Source organism: Mustelus asterias, chromosome 7 (assembly GCF_964213995.1).
Source record: "Mustelus asterias chromosome 7, sMusAst1.hap1.1, whole genome shotgun sequence".
Lineage (NCBI taxonomy): Eukaryota > Metazoa > Chordata > Chondrichthyes > Carcharhiniformes > Triakidae > Mustelus > Mustelus asterias.
Window position 1 is genome coordinate 66076846 of NC_135807.1, and position 21136 is coordinate 66097981.

The following is a 21136-nucleotide window of genomic DNA, read 5'->3' on the forward strand; positions in this document are numbered from 1 at the left end:
GTTACGGGAATAAGGCCTGGGTGGGAGTGGGTCGGTACAGACTCGATGGGCCGAATGGCCTCCTTCAGTGCGGTAGGGATTCTATGATTTGCCAAAACTTGCTTGACAATCACACTACCAGCGATACACTGTGTCTTGACACACAGATAATTGAATAGAATCACAAATTACAGCAATTACGGAAGAGGTTGTACAAAACAGAATGTGCCACAACCCAACAATCAAGCATCAGAGATGCATCTACAAGTGATAACCATGCATCAAATTCACACCAGATACCAGAGCAATTTTCCACTGTGACCTCATCTATCGCATTATATAGTAGAAGGTTGTCATTTCCGGGTGCTGTATTATTTTCTACTTTTGGGTTTTTACCCATTGCATTGAAGCGAAACAACACCCAAAACCATTAAATTCAAACTCTTAAATACCAGGAGACACAACCCTAGTTTGTGTAATCTCTCCTCAGAATGGTGCAACAATGGTTAGCACTGCTGCCTCACAGTGCCAGGGACCTGGGTTCGATTTCTGGTTTGGGTCAGTCTGTGCGGAGTCTGCACGTTCTCCCCGTGTCTGCGTGGGTTTCCTCCGGGTGCTCCGGTTTCCTCCCACACTCCAAAACATGTGCTGCTTAGATGCATTGGCAATACTAAATTCTCCCTCAGTGTACCCAAACAGGCGCTGGAGTGTGGCGACTAGGGGATTTTCACAGCAACTTCATTGCAATGTTAATGCAAGCCTACTTGTGACACTAATAAATAAACTTAAGTTTTAAAACTTAAATGTAGGACATCATCATTTCTAACATGCAATTAACATTTTCATGGATCAGAATTCGTCAGTACAGGTATCCATCCATATCTGGGAAGCTCAGGACCACTGTACTGGATTTGGGATTTTACGATTTTGGACCTTAGGCCTAGCATGTACTTATAATACACAAAATAAAGTAGGAGAAATAAAAAAATTAAAGGGTTTTATTTAAATTGCTACCCAGGGTACCAGCTTTGAATGTGGCTGGTTTTCAGGTCCTTCTGGATTTTGGGATGCGGGATAAGGGAGCCAGTTCCTGTATCTTGCATTACTGAAGCGGAAGCAGACTTGAATGCACCAGGTGATCGCCCAAGGTTATTGCTCATGGGTTATCCAGGAACTAAAGTGGTTACAATCTTTAACATGGTCCTGCACAACAGAGGCCCTAGGTGATTGAGTGTAAGTTTTGGAAATGACAGGTTTTACACCACAGAAGCATATGAGAAGTATGGCCTTAATGGTTTGATAAGGAAAGAAGATGCAGCAAAGTGGATAACATCATTTTCCCACATTATACTCCATCTGTCAATGTTTTCCCCATTTACTTAACCTACCTATATCCCTTTGCACACTCTAGGCCCTATTTTACCATTTTGATTCTAAGTGCTGGGCAGATTTGAAACTGGGAGTGTTTCAGATCCGACTTTTAGACCTGTTCTCAGGCGCTGCCATACATTCTCTGCCTGAAAAAGTATCAGCGATTCCGAATCACGCTGCAGAAGCCTGTGGGCGGGGCTTACCACACCCGAAACACTGCAGCTCCGATCAGCACCTCCAAATGCGCATGCACAGTAAAAAAAATAGAAAAACACTCCCCTGCTACATCGCTCCTGGGCTGGATAATGCCTCCCCCTGGCCCCCACAAACATTGCCCCACCCTCACAACATTACTGACCCCCTCACCACCCCACCAGCCAGACCAATCGTGCCCCCCTGCCCCCCTACCGATCGCACGCAGAGTGGCATGGGACCCCCCTTCCCCCCCACTGATCGCACACAAAGTGGCTTCTTCCTGCCCCCCCCCCCCCCCCCCCCGAGAGCCATATGACCTCCCCCGCATCACCGATCTGAGTCAGAGAGCCGCTGGAGGCTCTTAACGTACCTCCTCAGAAGCTGGAGCGCCCGAATCGGTTCTTTGTGCACCATGTCTGTTTTGTGCTGAATCTGGATGGGTGAACGCAGTGGTAAAGGGGAACGTGCCGGTAAGTTTGGGCGTGCAGCCCACCAAGTCAATTTAAATGCATGCAAATACATGTAAATTGACGTCGCGCCCGTTTCGGGGGCAGTCCCGACGGCGGCCATTTTTAGCCCTTGGTAAAGGGGGAACGGGTGCGGATCATGCTACTCGCCTCATGCCCGACATTACCAAATGTTCGTGCCTGAAAACGGGCGCAACTTGATGATAAAATCGGGCCCTCTGTGTCCTTTTCGCAACTTGCTCTGCTACCAATCCTTCTATCATCAGAACATTGATTACAAAACGATTGGTCCTTTCAACTAGGTCACTAATGTAGATTGTAAATAGTCAAGGCCCCAGCAGTGATCCCTGTGGTGCTCCAATACTTGCAGTTTGCCAACTTGAAAATGACCCATTGGCCCCGATTTTACTGGCACGCCCGCGGCTCGCAGAACGGCATTCTCCATTGACCTCGGGCACGATCTTATGAGCCTCGGGCGGGCGTGCCGGTAAAATTCCAGCCATTTAGTCCAATTCTGTTTTCTGTTCATTGGCCAATCCTGTATCCATGCTTTAGTTACTCCCAGACATGACTCTTATTTTGTGCAGTAACCTTCAAACGTGGCACCTTATCAAATACCATTGTCAAATTTAAATACATTATAATTACGGATTCCCCTTTATCCACCTGGTCACACCCTCAAAGAACTCTAAGAAATTTATTAAACACAACTTCCTTTTCATAAACCATATTGATTGCATTGATTTTCTAAATGTGCTCCTTCTAGTTCCTTACTAATGGATTCCAGCATTTTCCCAATGACAGATGTTAAGCCAACCGGTCCATAATTTCCTGCTTTTTGTCTCCCTTTCTTGGAGATGTTACATTTGCAGTTTTCCAATCTGCTGGGACCAGCCAATGCATTTACTATCTCTGCAGCCACCACGCCAGTCAAACAAGTCTAATAAATTTATTACACACTATATCTGAAGCCAGTTCCTTTAAGTTGCGAGGATGCAGGCCATCAAGTCCTGGTGATTTCTCTGCCTCTAGTTTTCCTGGTACTTGTTCTCCAGTAATCATGATTGTTTTAATTTCCTCCTTCCCTTTTTCCTCTTGATTATTATATTATTCTTAGAGTGATTTCTGTGTCTTCTACCATGATACTTGTTTAAAGCCTCTGCCATTTCCTTATTTCCATTATTAATTCCCAACTCTCTTCCGCTAAGGAACCAACGTCCACTCTAGCTACTCTCATTTTTATATACTTATGGAAGCTCTTACTGTCAATTTTTTTTATCTTTCTTGCTATTTTACTCGTGTTCTAATTTCTCCCTCTTTATTTAAGTCATCCTTCACAGCTTCTAAAATGTTTCCAATCGTCTGGCCTACCACTAATCTTTGCAGAATTGTATGCCTTTTCATTCAATTTGGCACCATCCTTAACTTCCTTCGTTAGTCACAGATTGTGCCTCCTTTTCCTTCATCATCCCACCTCCTTCTGTGCTGTAAACATCTACAATACTTCGTAGTGTCAATGAAGGCAGATACTTCAATTTACACCTGACTGCCTTTTAACCTGCTGTTGGATATCTTCTAGCAGATTATCTGCCTGCTACCTCTTTCATGCAATTGTAAAAGTTCAATATGAGATAAAGCTTGGAAGTAATTACAAGAGTTTTGATAATGAAAAGATTCATAGGATACAAGCAAACTGTAAGGCTGAGGGTTTTCAAAGCCTCAAATGCACATAATCCTAACTAAGCACCAGGTAACCCTGGATCAAGAAATTTAAGAACTTTTATCATTTAATTATTTATTGGCTCCTTGTATATAAACAATCCATTGATTTCACATTGCATTCCTCTCATTGCAAATGGAAAACACACAATTTCATTAATTATCACCATGTTCAAATAGTTTGGTTTATCATAATCTATGAAGACTCACTGAGAAAGAAAATCACTGATCGGCATAAACAGAACAGTAGCCTCATTGTTATAGTACCGGACCGGCAACCCAAGGGTCAGAAATTCAAATCTCACCCACACAAGTTGTAAAACTGAATTCAGTAAATCAAGACAATTGTCGACTAGCACCAGGAGAAATAGTCATGAAAGGTTCCAAACGATCATAAAAACCCAACTGGTTCACAAAGACGAACCTGCCATCCCTGAAGAAACTCAGCGCATCTGACAGCATCTGTGGAGAGAGAACAGAGCCAATGTTTCAAGTCAGGCTAACCCTTCCGCTTCAGCCCTGACAAAGGGTCATTCTGACTCAATATGTTGGCTCTGTTCTCTCTCCACAGCTGCTGTCAGACCTGCTGAGTTTCCCCAGCATTTTCTGTTTTTGTTTCAGATTCCAGCATCCGCAGTATTTTGCCTTTACCTGCCATCCCTACCTGGTCTGGCCTACAAGTGACTCCAGTCCCACGCTACATGGTTGAATCAAAGCCCTCACAGTAGTATTCAGTAGATTCTGGTGGGACAATATCATAAAAGACTTTGATGCATTTAAAGTAAAGAGTGATTCTTGGTAAAATGGCATCTCCAATTATGAACCGACTAATTGAAAAATGAGGTTGTAAATGTAGATTCTATTGTGCTCAATAACAATTATGGATTTGATTTTGACTTTACACAAGAGTGTAAAATGGGTGATAGCAAATTTGAAGAACCTTTTACAGCTCTCCTCATTTAACTTTTCCTTGGTTTCAACGGGAATTTTAAAAATCTGTAGAAATGTAAAACAGATTGCCAATTCGCTATCACCCATTTTATGCCACCACAGAAAAGTTAAATTACATCTTTTAAAGGGAGTGAAAAGCATTCCAAGATTCATCCCAAGACAAAAATGTATGTTGATTGGTAGTAAAGGGAAGCAAATGCAGGCATAGACAGGGTAGGGCCATTCAGTTCCTGACCTCATTGCAGCCCTGGTCCAAACATGCTCAACTCGAGGGGTGAGTCGAGAATGACTGCCTTTGACATCGAGGCAGCACTTGACCAAGTGTGGCACGAAGGAGACCGGGCGGAAACTGGAATCAATGGGAATAGGGAAAAAACTCTCCACTGGTCTAGCTTGTCATATGAGGAACACGTTGGAGTTTAGAAGGATGAGGGGGGATCTTATTGAAACTTACAGGATACTGCAAGGCCTGGATAGAGTGGACGTGGAGAGGATGTTTCCACTAGTAGGAAAAACTAGAACCAGAGGGCACAACCTCAGATTAAAGGGACTATCCTTTAAAACAGAGATGAGGAGGAATTTCTTCAGCCAGAGAGTGGTGAATCTGTGGAACTCTTTGCCGCCGAAGGCTGTGGAGACCGGGTCATTGAGTGTCTTTAAGCCAGAGATAGATAGGTTCTTGATTAATAACGGCCTATGGGGAAAAGGCAGAAGAATGCGGATGAGGAAAAAAAAATCAGCCATGATTCAATGGCGGAGTAGACTCGATGGGCCGAGTGGCCTAACTCTGCTCCTATGCCTTATGGTTGGGATCATCCTAGCACAAAGGAAGATGGATGCGGTTAATGGAGGTCAATCACACGGGCTGCACCAGTTCAAGAGGGCAGCCCACCACCATCTTCTCAAAGGCAACTAGGAATGGGCAATAAATGCTAGTCTAGTCAGAGATGCCCACATCCCATGAAATGAATTTAAAATCATCTCTGTCCCAGGACATTACTGCAGGAATTCCTGAGAGTAGTGTCCTACGCCCAACTACCTTCAACTGCTTCATCAATGACCTTCCTTCCATCATCAGGTCAGAAGTGGGGATGTTCGCTGATGTTTGCACAGTGTTCAGCACTAGTCACAACTCCTCAGATATTGAAGCTGTCCATGTCCAAATGCAGCAAGGACTGGGCAACATTTGGACTTGGGCTGATAAGCAGCAAATAAAATTTGTGTTGCTCAGTGCCAGGCAATGACCATCTTCAACAAGAGAGAATTCAACCATTGCTCCTTGACATTCAATGGCATTACTATGACTGAATCCCCCACTATCAACATCCTGGGCATTGCCATTGACCAATAACTCAACTGAACCAGCCATATAAATAATGTCACTCCAAGGCAGGTCAGAGGTTGGGAATTCTACAGGAACTAACTCACCTCTTGAAGCCTGTCCACCATCTCAAGGCACAAGTCAGCCATTTGATGGAATACTCTCCTTTTACTGGATGAGTGCAACTCCTACAAAACTCAAGAAGCTCAACACCATTCAGAGCAAAGAAGCTGCTTGATAGGCACCTCAGCCAGCATCTTCAACATCCACTCCCTCCACCTCTGACTCACAGTGGCGGCAGTGTGTATCATATCATCCACAAGATGCACTGCTGCAACTTACCAAAGCTTCTCTGACACCGTTTTCCAAACCTACAAACTCCACCACCTAGAAGGACAGGGCAGCAGATACATGGGAACATCAAGTTCTGTGCAAGTCCCCCTCCAAGCCACACACCATCCTAACTTGGAAATGTATTGTTACTCCTTCGTAGCTGTTGGGTCAAAAAAAAATCCTGGAACTCCCTCCCTAACAGCACTGTGGGTGCACCTATATCACACAGACTACACTGATTCAAGAAGGCAGCTCACCACCACCTTCTCAAGAGCAATTAGGGATGGGAAATAAAAATGCCAGGCTGGTCAATGATGCCCACATCCCATGAAAAACTAAAAAAGGTTAAGCAGAGGATTTTACACGAGACTGGGAGGTGAGGCAACAAGATGGAGGGGTTTAAGGAGAAAGTTTCACAAAGTGAAGCCAAAAGAGCTAAATGTCAAAGCACCACAGATAGGACAGAATGAAATGAAATGCAAATATTAGGCCCATTATTGTGCTCAACACACACTGGCAGTCATACCCAGACATGGGGATAAATTATTATTGATTTCCCGCAGTTCTTGTTAAAAACCTTTGTTCCCAAGACAGCGTACCTGCAATAGCTCCAAAGTCATGGGAATACTCTTTAACTCCTTCAGCAAGTCCATGGCTCCAATCTGTAAAACAACACAGAAATCTTCTTTAAGAACGCAAAGGGACTGAATAGAAATCATAGAAACCCTACAGTGCAGAAGGAGGCCATTCGGCCCATCGAGTCTGCACCGACCACAATCCCACCCAGGCCCAACCCCCACATATTTACCCACTAATCCCTCTAACCTACGCATCTCAGGACTCTAAGGGGCAATTTTTAACCTGGCCAATCAACCTAACCCGCACATCTTTGGACTGTGGGAGGAAACCGGAGGAAACCCACGCAGACACGAGGAGAATGTGCAAACTCCACACAGACAGTGACCCGAGCTGGGAATCGAACCCGGGACCCTGGAGCTGTGAAGCAGCAGTGCTAACCACTGTGCTACCGTGCCGCCCCATTTGCAATAATCACCCATTTGCCATCAAAGTCAGGTTAAAAAGTGTAATGAACATACCCAATGCTTAAGGATCATATTAATTGATAGTTGACTACAGAAGGGCATGTTAACAAGTATTTTCTCACTGTTGGATTCCATTCTGAATTAAGGCTTTGGTTTGTCATGTTGTGAAATTATTCAACTTATCGGTGAACCAGATAGCAGGGGACTGTTTTCAAATACTCATTAAGAGTGCTAGTAGTGATTTGCTTTGTCACAAGTGCCCAAATCAGAATAATGGATGAACTGAACCAGGATCATCGTTTCTTTAAACTCTTTCATGGGATGCAAGAGTTGTTGGCAAGGCCAGCATTTATTGCCCACTCCCAATTGCCCTCAAGATGACGACTTGAAATGGCTCTGTTCCTCTTCTACACATCTGGTCAGCTTTGATAGAGACCTTTCAGGTCCAGAATGACCTTCAGAAAAAACCTTCAGATATCTTTGACCATCCCAGTGATTCATCTAATTTTCCCTCTATCCTAAGAATACAAGAACATAAGAAAGAGAAGCGGAGATAGGCTAAGCCAGGCTATCCAGCCCCTTCAGCCTACTTTACCATTCACTAAGATCTTGGCTAATCTGATCTGGGCCTCAACTCTATTTCCCTACCTGTTTTCCATAACCTTGGCTCCCCTATAGATCAAGAATCTGCCTATCTGAGCCTTGAATATATCCAATGACTTGGCCTCCACTGCTCTCTTGTGGAAGAGAATTCCAGAGACCGAAGAAATTCCTCCTCATCTCAGTCTGAAATGGGCATTCCCTTATTCTGTTCTGCAGTTCCAGATTCCCTACAAAAAGCGAAGCATCTTCACAGGATTCAGCCTGTCAAGCTCCCTCAGAATCTCATGTTTCAATAATATCACACTTCATTCTTAACTCTGAAGACGAGGGGCTCAAACGGTTCAACCTTTCCTCATCAAACAACACCTTCATCTCAGGAATCAGCCTTGTGGACCTTCTCTGAGTTACTTCCAACGCAAATCTATCCTTCTTTAAATGAGATCAAAGCTGTACACAGTACTGTAGGTGTGGTCTCACCAATGCCCCGCAAGACTTTCCCTACACTTATATTCCATCCCTCTTGCCTGAACAGCACATGCCATTGAGATCAATTTTTCATTTTGCCTTCCTAATTCCTGCTGTACCTGTACGCTAGCTTTTTTTGACTCATGAACAAAGACACCCAATTTTTTCTGTTAGTCTATCTCTAATTAAATATCTTGCTCTTCCATTCTTCCCATCAAAGTAGACAGCCTCTTAGTACAGACTCTGCTCTTCATTGTCTTAAGCTTTCCTCTTGCAAAACATCTATAATTCTATGAAATTAGTTAGGGTTGAAGATGGGGAAAAATGTTGAGATTGGCTAAATTAACAGGATGAAGTGGGTTATCGTGTGGTAAGATGCTGAAGTCTCAGCTATCAAATAAACATGATAGGATCAATAAGTATATAATTTGTACAACCAGGCTACAGTAGCACTAAAATTATTCAAAGAACAAAGAAAATTACAGCACAGGAACAGGCCCTTCGGCCCTCCAAGCCTGCACCGACCATGCTGCCCGACTTAACTAAAACCCCTACCCTTCCGGGGACCATATCCCTCTATTCCCATCTCATTCATGTACTTGTCAAGACGCCCCTTAAAAGTCACTACCGTATCCGCTTCCACTACCTCCCCCGGCAACGAATTCCAGGCACCCACTACTCTCTGTGTAACAAATCTGCCTCGTACATCTCTTTTAAAACTTGCCCCTCGCACCTTAAACCTATGCCCCCTAGTAATTGACTTTTCCACCCTGAGAAAAAGCTTCTGACTATCCACTCTGTCCATGCTTCTCATAATCTTGTAGACTTCTATCAGGTCTCCCCTCAACCTCCATCGCTCCAGTGAGAACAAACCAGGTTTCTCCAACGTCTCCTCATGGCTAATGCCCTCCAAACCAGGCAACATCTGGTAAATCTTTTCTGTACCCTCTCCAAAGCCTCCACATCCTTCTGGTAGTGCGGCGACCAGAATTGAACACTATACTCCAAGTGCGGCCCAACTAAGGTTCTATAAAGCTGCAACATGACTTGCCAATTTTTAAACTCAAATCCCCGGCCGATGAAGACAAGCATGCCCTATGCCTTATTGACTACCTTCTCCACCTGCATTGCCACTTTCAGTGACCTGTGTACCTGTATACCCAGATCCCTTTGCCTATCAATACTCTTAAGGTTTCCAAAATGCCCTTCCAAAATGCATTACCTCACATTTGTCCGGATTAAACTCCATCGGCCATCTCCCCGCCCAAGTCTCCAACTGATCTATATCCTGCTGTATCCTCTGATGGTCCTCATCGCTTTCCACAAATCCACCAACCTTTGTGTCGTCCGCAAACTTACTAATCAATCCAGTTACATTTTCCTCCAAATCATTTATATATATATTACAAACAGCAACAGTCCCAGCACTGATCCCTGAGGAACACCACTTGTCACAGCCCACAGGCATATTCGGTCACACATTAGGGGACTTTAAGTGCAGGTTTCAGATTTTATTGAAACAATCTGTAAGGAAAAAAGGTATAGAATTCTACAGTGCAGGAGGAGGCCATTTGGCCCATCGAGTCTGCACCAACCACAATCCCACCCAGGCCCTATCCCCATAACCCCATGCATTTACTCTAGCTAGTCCCCCTGACACTAAAGGGACAATTTAGCTTGGTCTATCGACCTAACACGCATATCTTTGGAAGTGTGGGAGGAAACCAGAGCACCCGGAGGAAACCCACGCAGACACGGGGAGAACGTACAAACTCCACACAGACAGTGACCTAAGGCCGGAATTGAACCCGAGTCCCTGGCGCTGTGAGGCAGCAGTGCTAACCGCCGTGCTGCCAAAAGTCACGTATAGTCACATAGCTTTAATTTCAGATGTTTCTCAGAACTGAATAATTTGAACTTTAATTGATGTATACGCAATTTAAGTGCAACACAAAATGATGAAACACCAAGCATGCTAGGATTATGTAGCAAGGACATTAAATGCTGGCTGTAATTTCTGTAAGAAGTCTAACAACACCAGGTTAAAGTCCAACAGGTATATTTGGTAGCAAAAGCCACTAAGCTTTCGGAACAGGCTGTCCCATCGTCAGGTCCCACCCACCTGACGAAGGGACAGCCTGTTCCGAAGGCTCGCGGCTTTTGCTACCAAATAAACCTGTTGGACTTTAACCTGGTGTTGTTAGACTTCTTACTGTGTTTACCCCAGTCCAACGCTGGCATCTCCACATCGTAATTTCTGGCTCAGACGAAACACAAATTTGTAGTGCAGGTACACATTCAGCACCCACTGGATTGGCAGTTCATGCTGCTGTCCACTGGTTAATGTAACAGTCTGAAAGGAGCACTATTACTTTTTGATTCAGTGTTGTTACCTGGACAAATGCACACCCAAGCTATCACCTTGAGTATTTTTATTTGTGTAATTTACGTTTGACACAAGTGTCCAACAGCTTCCTGACCTCAAATTTCATATAAACACTGGATCAGAACTGAACAATCTTTTAAGTATTGGCAGTCAATTGGTGTGGATTCTCCTGACCTCAAAATGAACTGGCCTCTGAAAAGAAGAGGAAAGAGCCAAGTTGACTTCAATGTAGAAGCTTTGAATAATAATGGCTACCAATTAACCAGGCAATCTATTCAGACCACTTCCCTGGAAGTATTATCAAATTAGTCAGCTCAGCTTAGCAACTAAAACAATACAGGGACGATTCTTCCAGTCCTCGCAGCACAGCGGGCTGGGAGACTCAAGCAGAGGCCGTTTAGCGGGTTTCCCACTGGGCGCCACGGCTTCCCCACACCGACTTTCTGGCACCGTCAGCCGTATAATTTGTTTAAATTATGATTTGCATCTCATTAGCAGGCCCAGAACTGAAGTCTCCTGGCCCACTAGCCTCTCCCCCACCCCCTGCCTGGAGTGTTTCACTCCAGCAGGGTTTACAATAGCTCCCCATTTGCAAGGAGCTGGTGGCCTGACCCTGCTGGGGGGGGGACATCAAGGCTCCTCAGGAGGTCGGGGGTGAGGAGGTGCCCCCTGGGCATTGCCAGCTTGGCCCATTGGCACTCCAAGGGGGCAAACTGGCAATGCCCAAGGGACATCTTGGCACTGGCAAGGATGCAGGGCCTATGTGTGGCGGGGGGGAGGGGAAGGGAAGAGATCAGTAAGGTGGGGATCCTGCTGCCACTCTGCATTGGGATCGGTGTTAGAGGGACGAAGGTCAGCGTTCGTGGTGGGGTGATTGGGTTTGCTGGGGGAAGAGATGGAGGTGGGGCTGGGGGCCAGTGATGTGGGGTCATAGGGCTGGCCAGTGATCGGGAGGCCAGCAGTGCAGGGATACGGTACATGTGCCGATCATGGCGCTGACAGATCCCAGCACATGCGCGGTAGCCCGCTCAGCGCTATACTGCCGGCCTCTCCAGTGGGAATAGGCCTGCCCACTGATTTTTTGCTAGATTTACTCTGAGGCACTCTGCAGTGCACAGAGTGTGGGAAATTCATTTTGAAAATCCTGCTGAAAATACCAGCGGGATTTACTCCAGTTTTTACGCAAATTCGACACTTAGAATTTTTTTGGGGAGAATCCCACCCAACATATTCCAAATTAAGAGTACGTGAGAATAATGCTACAGATGCTGGAGTACATTGCAGTTTAGATTTTCAAACTGTATTATTAATGGCAACTTGCATTGCAATCAGAAGATCTCATTTTATGTTTTCAGAGCCTTGCTGAGATAAACAGATTGCAACCAAACATTTATTGTAGACAAGTTTCACCCTTAAACCCTATCAGTCAGCCAATAAGGGTCACATGCACCTACTTTTTCACATTACCAGCTAACCTTGTTTAAACTACAGTTTAAAATCCTTACTAAATCAAATTAACCACTGCCAGTTCATACAAACAACATTTTATAAAATCCACAACTGGAACGCTGCAACAAGCAGCCCCTGCTTTACTGCACTTGATACACCACAGGGACTGCCGCAGTTCAAGAAGGCAGGTCACCACCACGGTCCCTTCTCAATTAGGGATGGGCAATAAACGCTGGCCTAGCCAGCAACAAACACCCACATCCTGTAAACGAATAGAAAGAGAAAAAAAGAGAGTAGTTCGATTCAACATCAATCTAGAGTCTCTTTCATATTTCCCAAACATCAAATAAAACTCATCGTAAACACTTTATATCTGCAGATTCACAGTGGAATGGCTGTATATTCAAGCATATTTAAGGAAACACCAGTGCTCCAAATCTCTAACTCAGTAGCTAGCTGTAGAAATCAGACATATTGTGGTTTACTGAAGCAGAGCTTGAATTAACCAGGAGGTCTTGTGGTGCAGTGGGTCACATCTCTGTCTCTGAGCCAGGCGCTCTGGGTTTGAGTCCCACCCCAGGACCTGATGGTCAAGGAAGGTATGTTCATGAAGTGACCAAACAGATGGAGTATCAACCTGAAAATCCTTCCAACACACCGATGGCAGGTGGTATGAGCAGGAGAGATTCCAGGCCTGCTATTTTCATCAAAAGAACATTGGAGCCTCTACCATCACTATCCATAGCTCCAGACTACAACATGCACGCAAAAGTTCATATTGCACAGCAAATAACTCCAAATGAACTAATGCACCACAACCGTTAATTAGCCAGATTTGTGGTGTATTGCAGTTGAAATAAAAGTCTTGAATTTCATCCGTGTGCAGGAAGTAAAAGGAAATTCACATTATTTGAGTGTGCTGTGACATATCAATCCTGAGGAAATCTACTGCCTCACGCTCCACAGATTTGATGCAGATTTAAACACTGCCCTCTGTTAAGCTTTATGCAAGATAATGGGTTCAGTGTAATTGAACATTTATTTAACTGGATCATGAGTGCTCCACGAATCTGTACTTGATTTACCGATTCGATATCTAGGTAAATGCAGTGAGACTCAGGATCAAATGAAGAAATGTTACCGCAGTAATCTGGGTCACTTAGAACTGAACACACATCACCATATGATCTCCTTGTCTTAGGTAGGCAGAAGAATATATTAATTGTCAAACTATACCTCAAAATATAAACCAACAGACGCCCTTCATCCACCGGTACACAGACAGAATTCAGTAGAAACAAATGGGCTGACTTTTCAGAGTGGCAATCACCAGTGGATTGCCATGCCAATCCTACTTTTCGTACATAAGACAAGAGCTCCGCATTTCTGGCCTGGATTTCTGAAACACAGTGTACGTATTCTGGGAATCCTTCTTCATACTGCACGATCATTGGATGAAGCCAAGGCTTTTACAGCACTCGCGGCCATATTTTTATAAGTCTTCATTCAATAAATGAAAAGTTCTAGAACATTTGAATAAGTGTGAGCGAGGTGATTGAGTGGTGAGGGTAGCCAGCTGTGTGGGAGGGTGGGTAAAATGGTGAGGTTGGGTTTGGGGAGTGGTGGATAAGAGTCAAGGATGGTCAGTTGTATAGTTATCCAAGAGTTAGATGTGTTTTTTTTCCCCGTCTTACCTGGATGGTTACCAAGGAAATGTAAGTGAGTGGGAACTATCCAAAGTCTCTAGTTGGAGACTTTTTTGGAGGGTCCCAGAATTTCCCACTATAATTCAAACTTCCCGGCCAATTCCCACAAAGATCCTTGCATTGGGATTTCCGAGAGATCCCGTTGTGCATCTTCCATGATACGTTCCATCTCTGACAATTCAGAGATCGGAAGATCTGGGCGAATATATTTATAGCAATTACACACTATTACTATCTTTGAAAATCTAAACAAGTAAAACACTTATGTTATTTAAACATTTAAAACAGAATAATTATTCACTTCTTACACAATAAAAACAGAATGTCTGATAGCATTGCAACTAATGGCTTCAGATTGGCAGAGTACAATGAGAACTATTGGCCATAAGGCTATCTATCCAAATGATCAATCACCCTGCCCTTTTGTAAACCTATGCCACCAATCAACCTCAAATAAAGCTATTTATCCAACTCATTACTCTAAATGTCTCTCACGATTAGCGAAGGGGAATTAGCAGAAATATTCTTTTCTTAAGGGTAGCAAATACTTTGGTCCAAGTAGTTATTTGGACAAGACTCAATAATACCGACACCAATTAACATGCATTGAAAAAATATTAGTATAGTGAATCTCCATCCTCAACTCATTCAGCTAAAATGTCATCCTCCCTATACTGGTTCTAACTATGATGACTGATATTGCCACAATATTCAATGTTTTTCCATTCACTGCCTCAAACCCACCCTCTTTCTGCAGAATAGAAAAACATTGAATATTGTGGCAATATTAGTCATCATAGTTGGATCCAGTATAGGGAGGATGCCATTTTAGCTGAATGAGTTGAGGATGGAGATTCACTATATTAATATCTATTCAAACTTGATATTCTGCTCCACTTCATCACATCTTACACTTACACTTTGTTTTCTGATCAGGTGACAAGCAAACTGCAAACTTCAACTCCTCAATGGCTACTTTTCCTCTCGATCCCTTTTCACTTTCTTCTGACCGTATCTTTCCTTCCAATATCATCACTTGCGATAATTTCGCAATCCTTTTGTCCTCAGCAAAGGTTTCAACTTCAGCCTCCTGCCTCACTATAAGAAATTCTGAGCTTAATGTGCTGGTGAGTTCCTCCACAATGGTCTGCATGCCAACTTTTACAACTAGGAAGCTTCCCCCGTCTTTAAGCTTTTGACTGTCTGCAGCTTTACCGATGAAGCTGGACCCCTTCCTTTGGCATTCTGCTCTTTTGATCTTTTTAATTGGAAATTGCTGGTGTGATATTGGTTGTGTCAGTTAACTTCACTTACTTTAATCTATCCCCTTTGGCAAACGCAGTATTCCTTTCTTTCAGATCTAATGCTAACATTAGTGTCAAACCTGTTGACAAAGGAAGTGCTACCCTTATAGGCAGAGCACCAGCTCCCTGACAACACGTCTGAGCTGAGTCATGTCATGACCCCACTGCTAAATGCAACGCCATCATTACCAAGAGAGTTGCTAATCACATCTCTTATGGAAATCTTTCTCTCAATCCCAAGGCCTCCAAACCTCATCGTTACCCAAACCCACACAGGCTGCTGTCACACACGCCCTATGGACCAACTGCAAAGTTGCTGAAGGAACAAATTAACATTGTATGACATGAACGGTAAGAGAATATGGCTGCGTAAACCTTCCACATTCATTTCCATGAAAAACAGTTTCTGTATAGCATCACTTTACACACATCTGCTGAAAGAATTCCAGTGCAAAAGTAAAGCTTGAGACTGCTCAGTACTGCACACTGCATGGCAATGGAGCTGCTGAGTTTGCAGAAAATTAATTTAAGATATAACTGTGATCAGGTAGCAAATAAAAACAGGAAAGCATCCCTTGAAAAAGAATTGTGCCACTATGGAGGGGCCGCAGTATCTTTTCATTTTCTTTTTGTGGAAGGGAAAGCTCCGAGTGCCATCACCCCCACCCCTCAGTGAGTGGCACATCCAAGGAGAAGCGGCGCGACGGTCCAGCTGGGCCTTGCCCTAATAAATTTTCTCCAACTCTCGCTTGCTTAGAACCACCAATGCTTAGCCAGTGTGCAGGTATTTGAACATCAGTTGAGATGGGCCTCCAGAAACAACTGGGAGTGGAGGCGAGAGATGTATTTGCCCCATTTTATGAATATTTTGACCACATGTTATTTCTGCAGCAAGGATGAGGCAACCCACACTGTAGTGCCAGAGGCTGCAGCCTCTTTTTTTGTTAAACTGTCTAAAGACTTGCTCCTCAATTTTTGGCCGCATTTCTCTACAGCCAATGTTATCTGTGGTCATAAGGCAAACACGCTGGAGGATCTCTTGGGCCTAGTGAAATACTCCATAAATGAATGCTTCAGATTGTCAGAGAGGGTCTCTTCGATTGTTAAAGCACATCCAAGAATATAACCATACCACGTCCTCTGTTCCATCGGAAGCTCATCATCGGCTGTCTCGAGGACGACGTCTTGAAGGGTCACAGGTTTCTGCCATGCGTCTTCATGTGACTGACCCACAGATGTTTAGGCGCACATGGAGCAGGGCATCCAAGGAAGCAGGGTAGGCCTAGAAGGTAGGGATATGTTCGGCACAACTTGTGGGGCCGAAGGGCCTGTTTGTGCTGTAGGTTTTCTATGTTTCTATCCAAGGAAGCAGGATCCGGGATGCAAGATTTTCTTCCTTTACTTACTTTCTTTATTGTCACTCTGCTTCAGGCATTGGGGCACAAAACATGATCCAACTTGATGGATAAATTCTGTCTTTTGGAGAACTGGAGCTAACTTGAAAGCAAAGGAGATGCTCCAGCTCAGGTTTGTACTAAAGGAAAGCCAAAATTAATTTTTTCCGCTTTACCTGCTAGACCTGTTCTGGCTTAAGGTTCAAATCCTAACAGCTTCAGTGTTGACACCAATGCCATCACTGATCTCCTACTTCAACTAAAATTAAAAATGGAGACCTAATCACACCCACTTCCTTCCTCCAGGTGCCCTACTCAAAGAGCAGATTCAGAACAGGACTTAGAACATAGAACATAGAACATTACAGCGCAGAACAGGCCCTTCGGCCCACGATGTTGCACCGACCAGTTAAAAAAAAAAACTGTGACCCTCCAACCTAAACCAATTTCTTTTCGTCCATGAACCTATCTACGGATCTCTTAAACGCCCCCAAACTAGGCGCATTTACTACTGATGCTGGCAGGGCATTCCAATCCCTCACCACCCTCTGGGTAAAGAACCTACCCCTGACATCGGTTCTATAACTACCCCCCCTCAATTTAAAGCCATGCCCCCTCGTGCTGGATTTCTCCATCAGAGGAAAAAGGCTATCACTATCCACCCTATCTAAACCTCTAATCATCTTATATGTTTCAATAAGATCCCCTCTTAGCCGCCGCCTTTCCAGCGAAAACAATCCCAAATCCCTCAGCCTCTCCTCATAGGATCTCCCCTCCATGCCAGGCAACATCCTGGTAAACCTCCTCTGCACCCTCTCCAAAGCCTCCACATCCTTCCTGTAATGTGGGGACCAGAACTGCACACAGTACTCCAAGTGCGGCCGCACCAGAGTTGTGTACAGTTGCAACATAACGCTACGACTCCTAAATTCAATCCCCCTACCAATAAACGCCAAGACACTTAACCAGAAGTTAATGGAGGGGGGGGGGGGGGGGGGGGGGGGAGCAAGTGGCTTGCCACATGAAAATTGACTGCTCCACCCACCCCATGCCCCACTGCCCAGTGAGACGAGGTAAAATTGGAGAATATGCTTCTGCCTAAAATGAAGGTTTATGCCGTTTAGGGCAGCCAAAGGTCAAGGGTAAAGATCCCTGAAGTGGCACAACCTGTCAATAGGATGGGGGAGTAAAAACCCACAAACTTGGGAGAAAAAGTGATCTAATAAGAGTATCGCAAAACGGAAACATGAAATCTTGAAGAGGCGCACTTGTAACAACGTGAAACAAGGAACAATAGTTTGGTCCTTCATGCTACAGATTCACCGTTTGACATCCCAAACTTTCAGCACAGTTTCTCCTGCCCTTCCAAAAGCAAAACTCCAGAATTATGTAATTTTACTTCTAATATATGCATGAGTTTAATTGTATTATTTGGAATCAACGTTCCTGTTGTGAACCCCACACATCTGTGGAAACCAATAGCAGTTTTCTCAGAGTCTTTTCTACAACTCTGTGCAAGTGGGAAACGACAGGAATTCTCTCATTTCTAGTCCTGTTTGAGCCTCATTAGATTCCTCGTTTCTGTTGTACTGTATTCACAATTAAAGCTACAACTTAGTTACACCTACATTATCACACTCAACATTTTAAAAGTCTGGATCATTTCTCCTCTCTTTTTGTGTTTAACTATGTTTTATTAGAAGACTTGTTCTCACTTCAGCTACAAGGCCAGGAGTAATCTCAATGAAATTAGGATACCCAAGACTGCCAGCCTTATTCCAAATATGAACTCAATGTCTGTATGAAGGCAAAAATAATGGCCATTCTCACCAGTGGGATCTTCCAGGACCACCGACGGCGAACCCCTGCCACAGGTTTCCTGGTGATGGGGGCTACATCGAATAGGAAGTGCCGTTGACAGTGACGGGCTGCCTGACACCATGAAACATGCCACAGGGGTGCGTGGAAAATCCCACCCAAATTTTCTTATTTTGTAATAGAAATTCGTGCATCAGAGGCACATTTCTTTTTTTATCTATATAAAACTCCCTTTCAAATTGAATCTTAAAAAACACAAAATATAAAATATCACCATTGTTTTAAGCTGCCTAAACAAAGGCATCGAGATTCCATAAACATCTAGGAGAGCAAATCAAACAATGTGTAAGTGAGGTGCAATTTGCACTGAACCTGTGACTGTTACCAATCAACTCCAAACTTTGGCGTCATTAATCGGTTGCACATTTTCTCACATTGAAACTGATGCCAACTGAAGTTACTAATGGAGTAATTGGTTATGGATGTTTTCTCTCTCAGTTTTTGACAAATTGGGACAATAAACATTTAGAAACAACCTTTACAAACAGATCCAAGTTTATGCCTACAAGACTTTTTTTCTAAAGTCAGTGAATCCAATCACCCTCACCTCCAAGTCAAGGTTTTAGATTCATACAGCATATTGGGCCAGGATAGCTAATACACCGAGTCTGGATCCAGGATCTAGTGTTGGCGAGTGATCTAAGCTCACGGCTGCTACATAACTTTCAGGGCTACACCTGCTTGGGGAAGCCTTCATACTTCTGTGGTTCTGGATTCAAGTGGAAATCGATGCAATTAATGGTGTGATTATACATGCAGCGAGATATCAAACCATCCTTTATTAACAAATCACTTTACATAGCAAAGAAAACACTATTATCTGTTCAACTGATGTTAAAGGACAAGGTAACGTTACGATTAGGAGCTTCTAAGAACAAGGAGTGCCACATCACACTTTCAGGATAGCCCAAATTAAATCATTTTGAATCAAAGTTGTTACTCAGGGAAAACTGAGTTTTCACACAAGATATGAGAAAAATAACCAGTCAAAGTCCGTTGTTGATGTTGCCAGTGGAGAGAAGAAATTTGGTCTAATACTTACAATTTTTCAATTGGGGTTATTGGATCGTAACTATTCACCCAAGACAGCAACCTAGCAGGGGCGAAACCATGTTCACAACTTGGCCTTTTGGCTAAGATCAAGCGTCAGATGAAGCCCAAGTTGGGGTGTAATGCCTTTGTCATCTTAGATCTTGTTTGATTTTGATCGTCACATGTATTATTATACAGTGAAAAGTATGGTTTCTTGCATGCTATACAGCCAAAGCATACCGTTCATAGAGAAGGAAAGGAGAAAGTGCAGAATGTAGTGTTACAGTCATAGCTAGGTTGTAGAGAAAGATCAACTTAGTGCAAGACAGATCCATTCAAAAGTCTGATGGCAGTAGGGAAGAAGCTGTGCTCGAGTCAGTCGGTATGTGACCTCAGACTTCTGTGTCTTTTTCCCGACAGAAGAAGGTAGAAGAGAGAATGTCCGGTGTGTGGGTCCTTAATTATGCGGCTGCTTTCCATGAAATGGATTCAATTGGAATTTGGTTTATTGAGCAAGCAAGGAATTGGATTTGATTTATTGTTGTCACATGTATTAACATACAGTGAAAAGTACTGTTTCTTGCGTGCTACACAAAGCATACCGTTCATAGAGAAGGAAACGAGAGAATGCAGAATGTAGTGTTACACTCGTAGCTAGGGTGTAGAGAAAGATCAACTTAATGCGAGGGAAGTCCATTCAAAAGTCTGACAGCAGCAGGGAAGAAGCTGTTCTTGTGTCGGTTGGTACGTGACCTCAGACTTTTGTATCTTTTTCCCGAGGGAAGAAGGTGGAAGGGAGAATGTCCGGTGTGCGTGGGATCCTTAATTATGCTGGCAAAGCAGAGGCAGCGGGAAATGTAGACAGTCAATGGATGGGAGGCTGGTTTGCTTGATGGATTGGGCTACATTCACGACCTTTTGTAGTTTCTAGCGGTCTTGGGCAGAGCAGGAGCCATACCAAGCTGTGCTACAACCAGAAAGAATGCTTTCTATGGTACATCTGTAAAAGTTGGTGAGAGTCATAGCTGACATGCCAAATTTCCTTAGTCTTCTGAGAAAGTAGAGGCGTTGGTGGGCTTTCTTAACTATAGTGTCAGCATAGGGAGACCATGACAGATTATTGGTCATCTGGACACCTAAAAGCTTGAAGCTCTCGACCCTTTCTACTTCGTCCCCATTGATGTAGACAGGGGCATGTTCTCCTTTACGCTTCCTGAAGTCGATGACAATCTCCTTCGTTTTGTTGACATAGAGAGAGGTTATTGTTGCCACACCAGTTCACCAGATTCTCTCTCTCATTCCTGTACTCTGTCTTGTCATTGTTTGAGATCCAACCCACTACGGTGGTGTTGTCAGCAAACTTGAAAATTTGAAAAAATGGATTTGGGTTTGCCCGGTCCACTCTAAGCATTGGCTTTGTAATTTTAAGGATTTTGTATTTAAGAAAGACAGTAAGCAAATGCAGCATTAATTTAAAATCACAACCAAAAGACAGGTCCTCGGATTATGCAGAACATGGTTAGTCTCGATTGTACACACG

The 21136-nt window shown here is 43.8% G+C and overlaps 1 protein-coding gene across 2 annotated transcripts in view; it reads right to left on the minus strand.

Annotated features, from left to right (window-relative positions):
* tcea1 (transcription elongation factor A (SII), 1) overlaps nt 1-21136 on the minus strand; it is a 73982-nt gene that overhangs the window by 42509 nt on the left and 10337 nt on the right. Inside the window, exons 2-3 of one of the 2 annotated variants that reach the window (XM_078216168.1) lie at nt 6936-6998; nt 4396-4472 (exon numbers count right to left, since the gene is read on the minus strand). Coding sequence is in view for 1 of the 2 variants with exons in the window: in XM_078216167.1 (XP_078072293.1) it covers nt 6936-6998 (63 nt within the window). In the remaining variant the exon portion in view is untranslated. The remainder of the gene's footprint in view (nt 1-4395; nt 4473-6935; nt 6999-21136) is intronic. The other variant, XM_078216167.1, reaches the window with a different exon arrangement.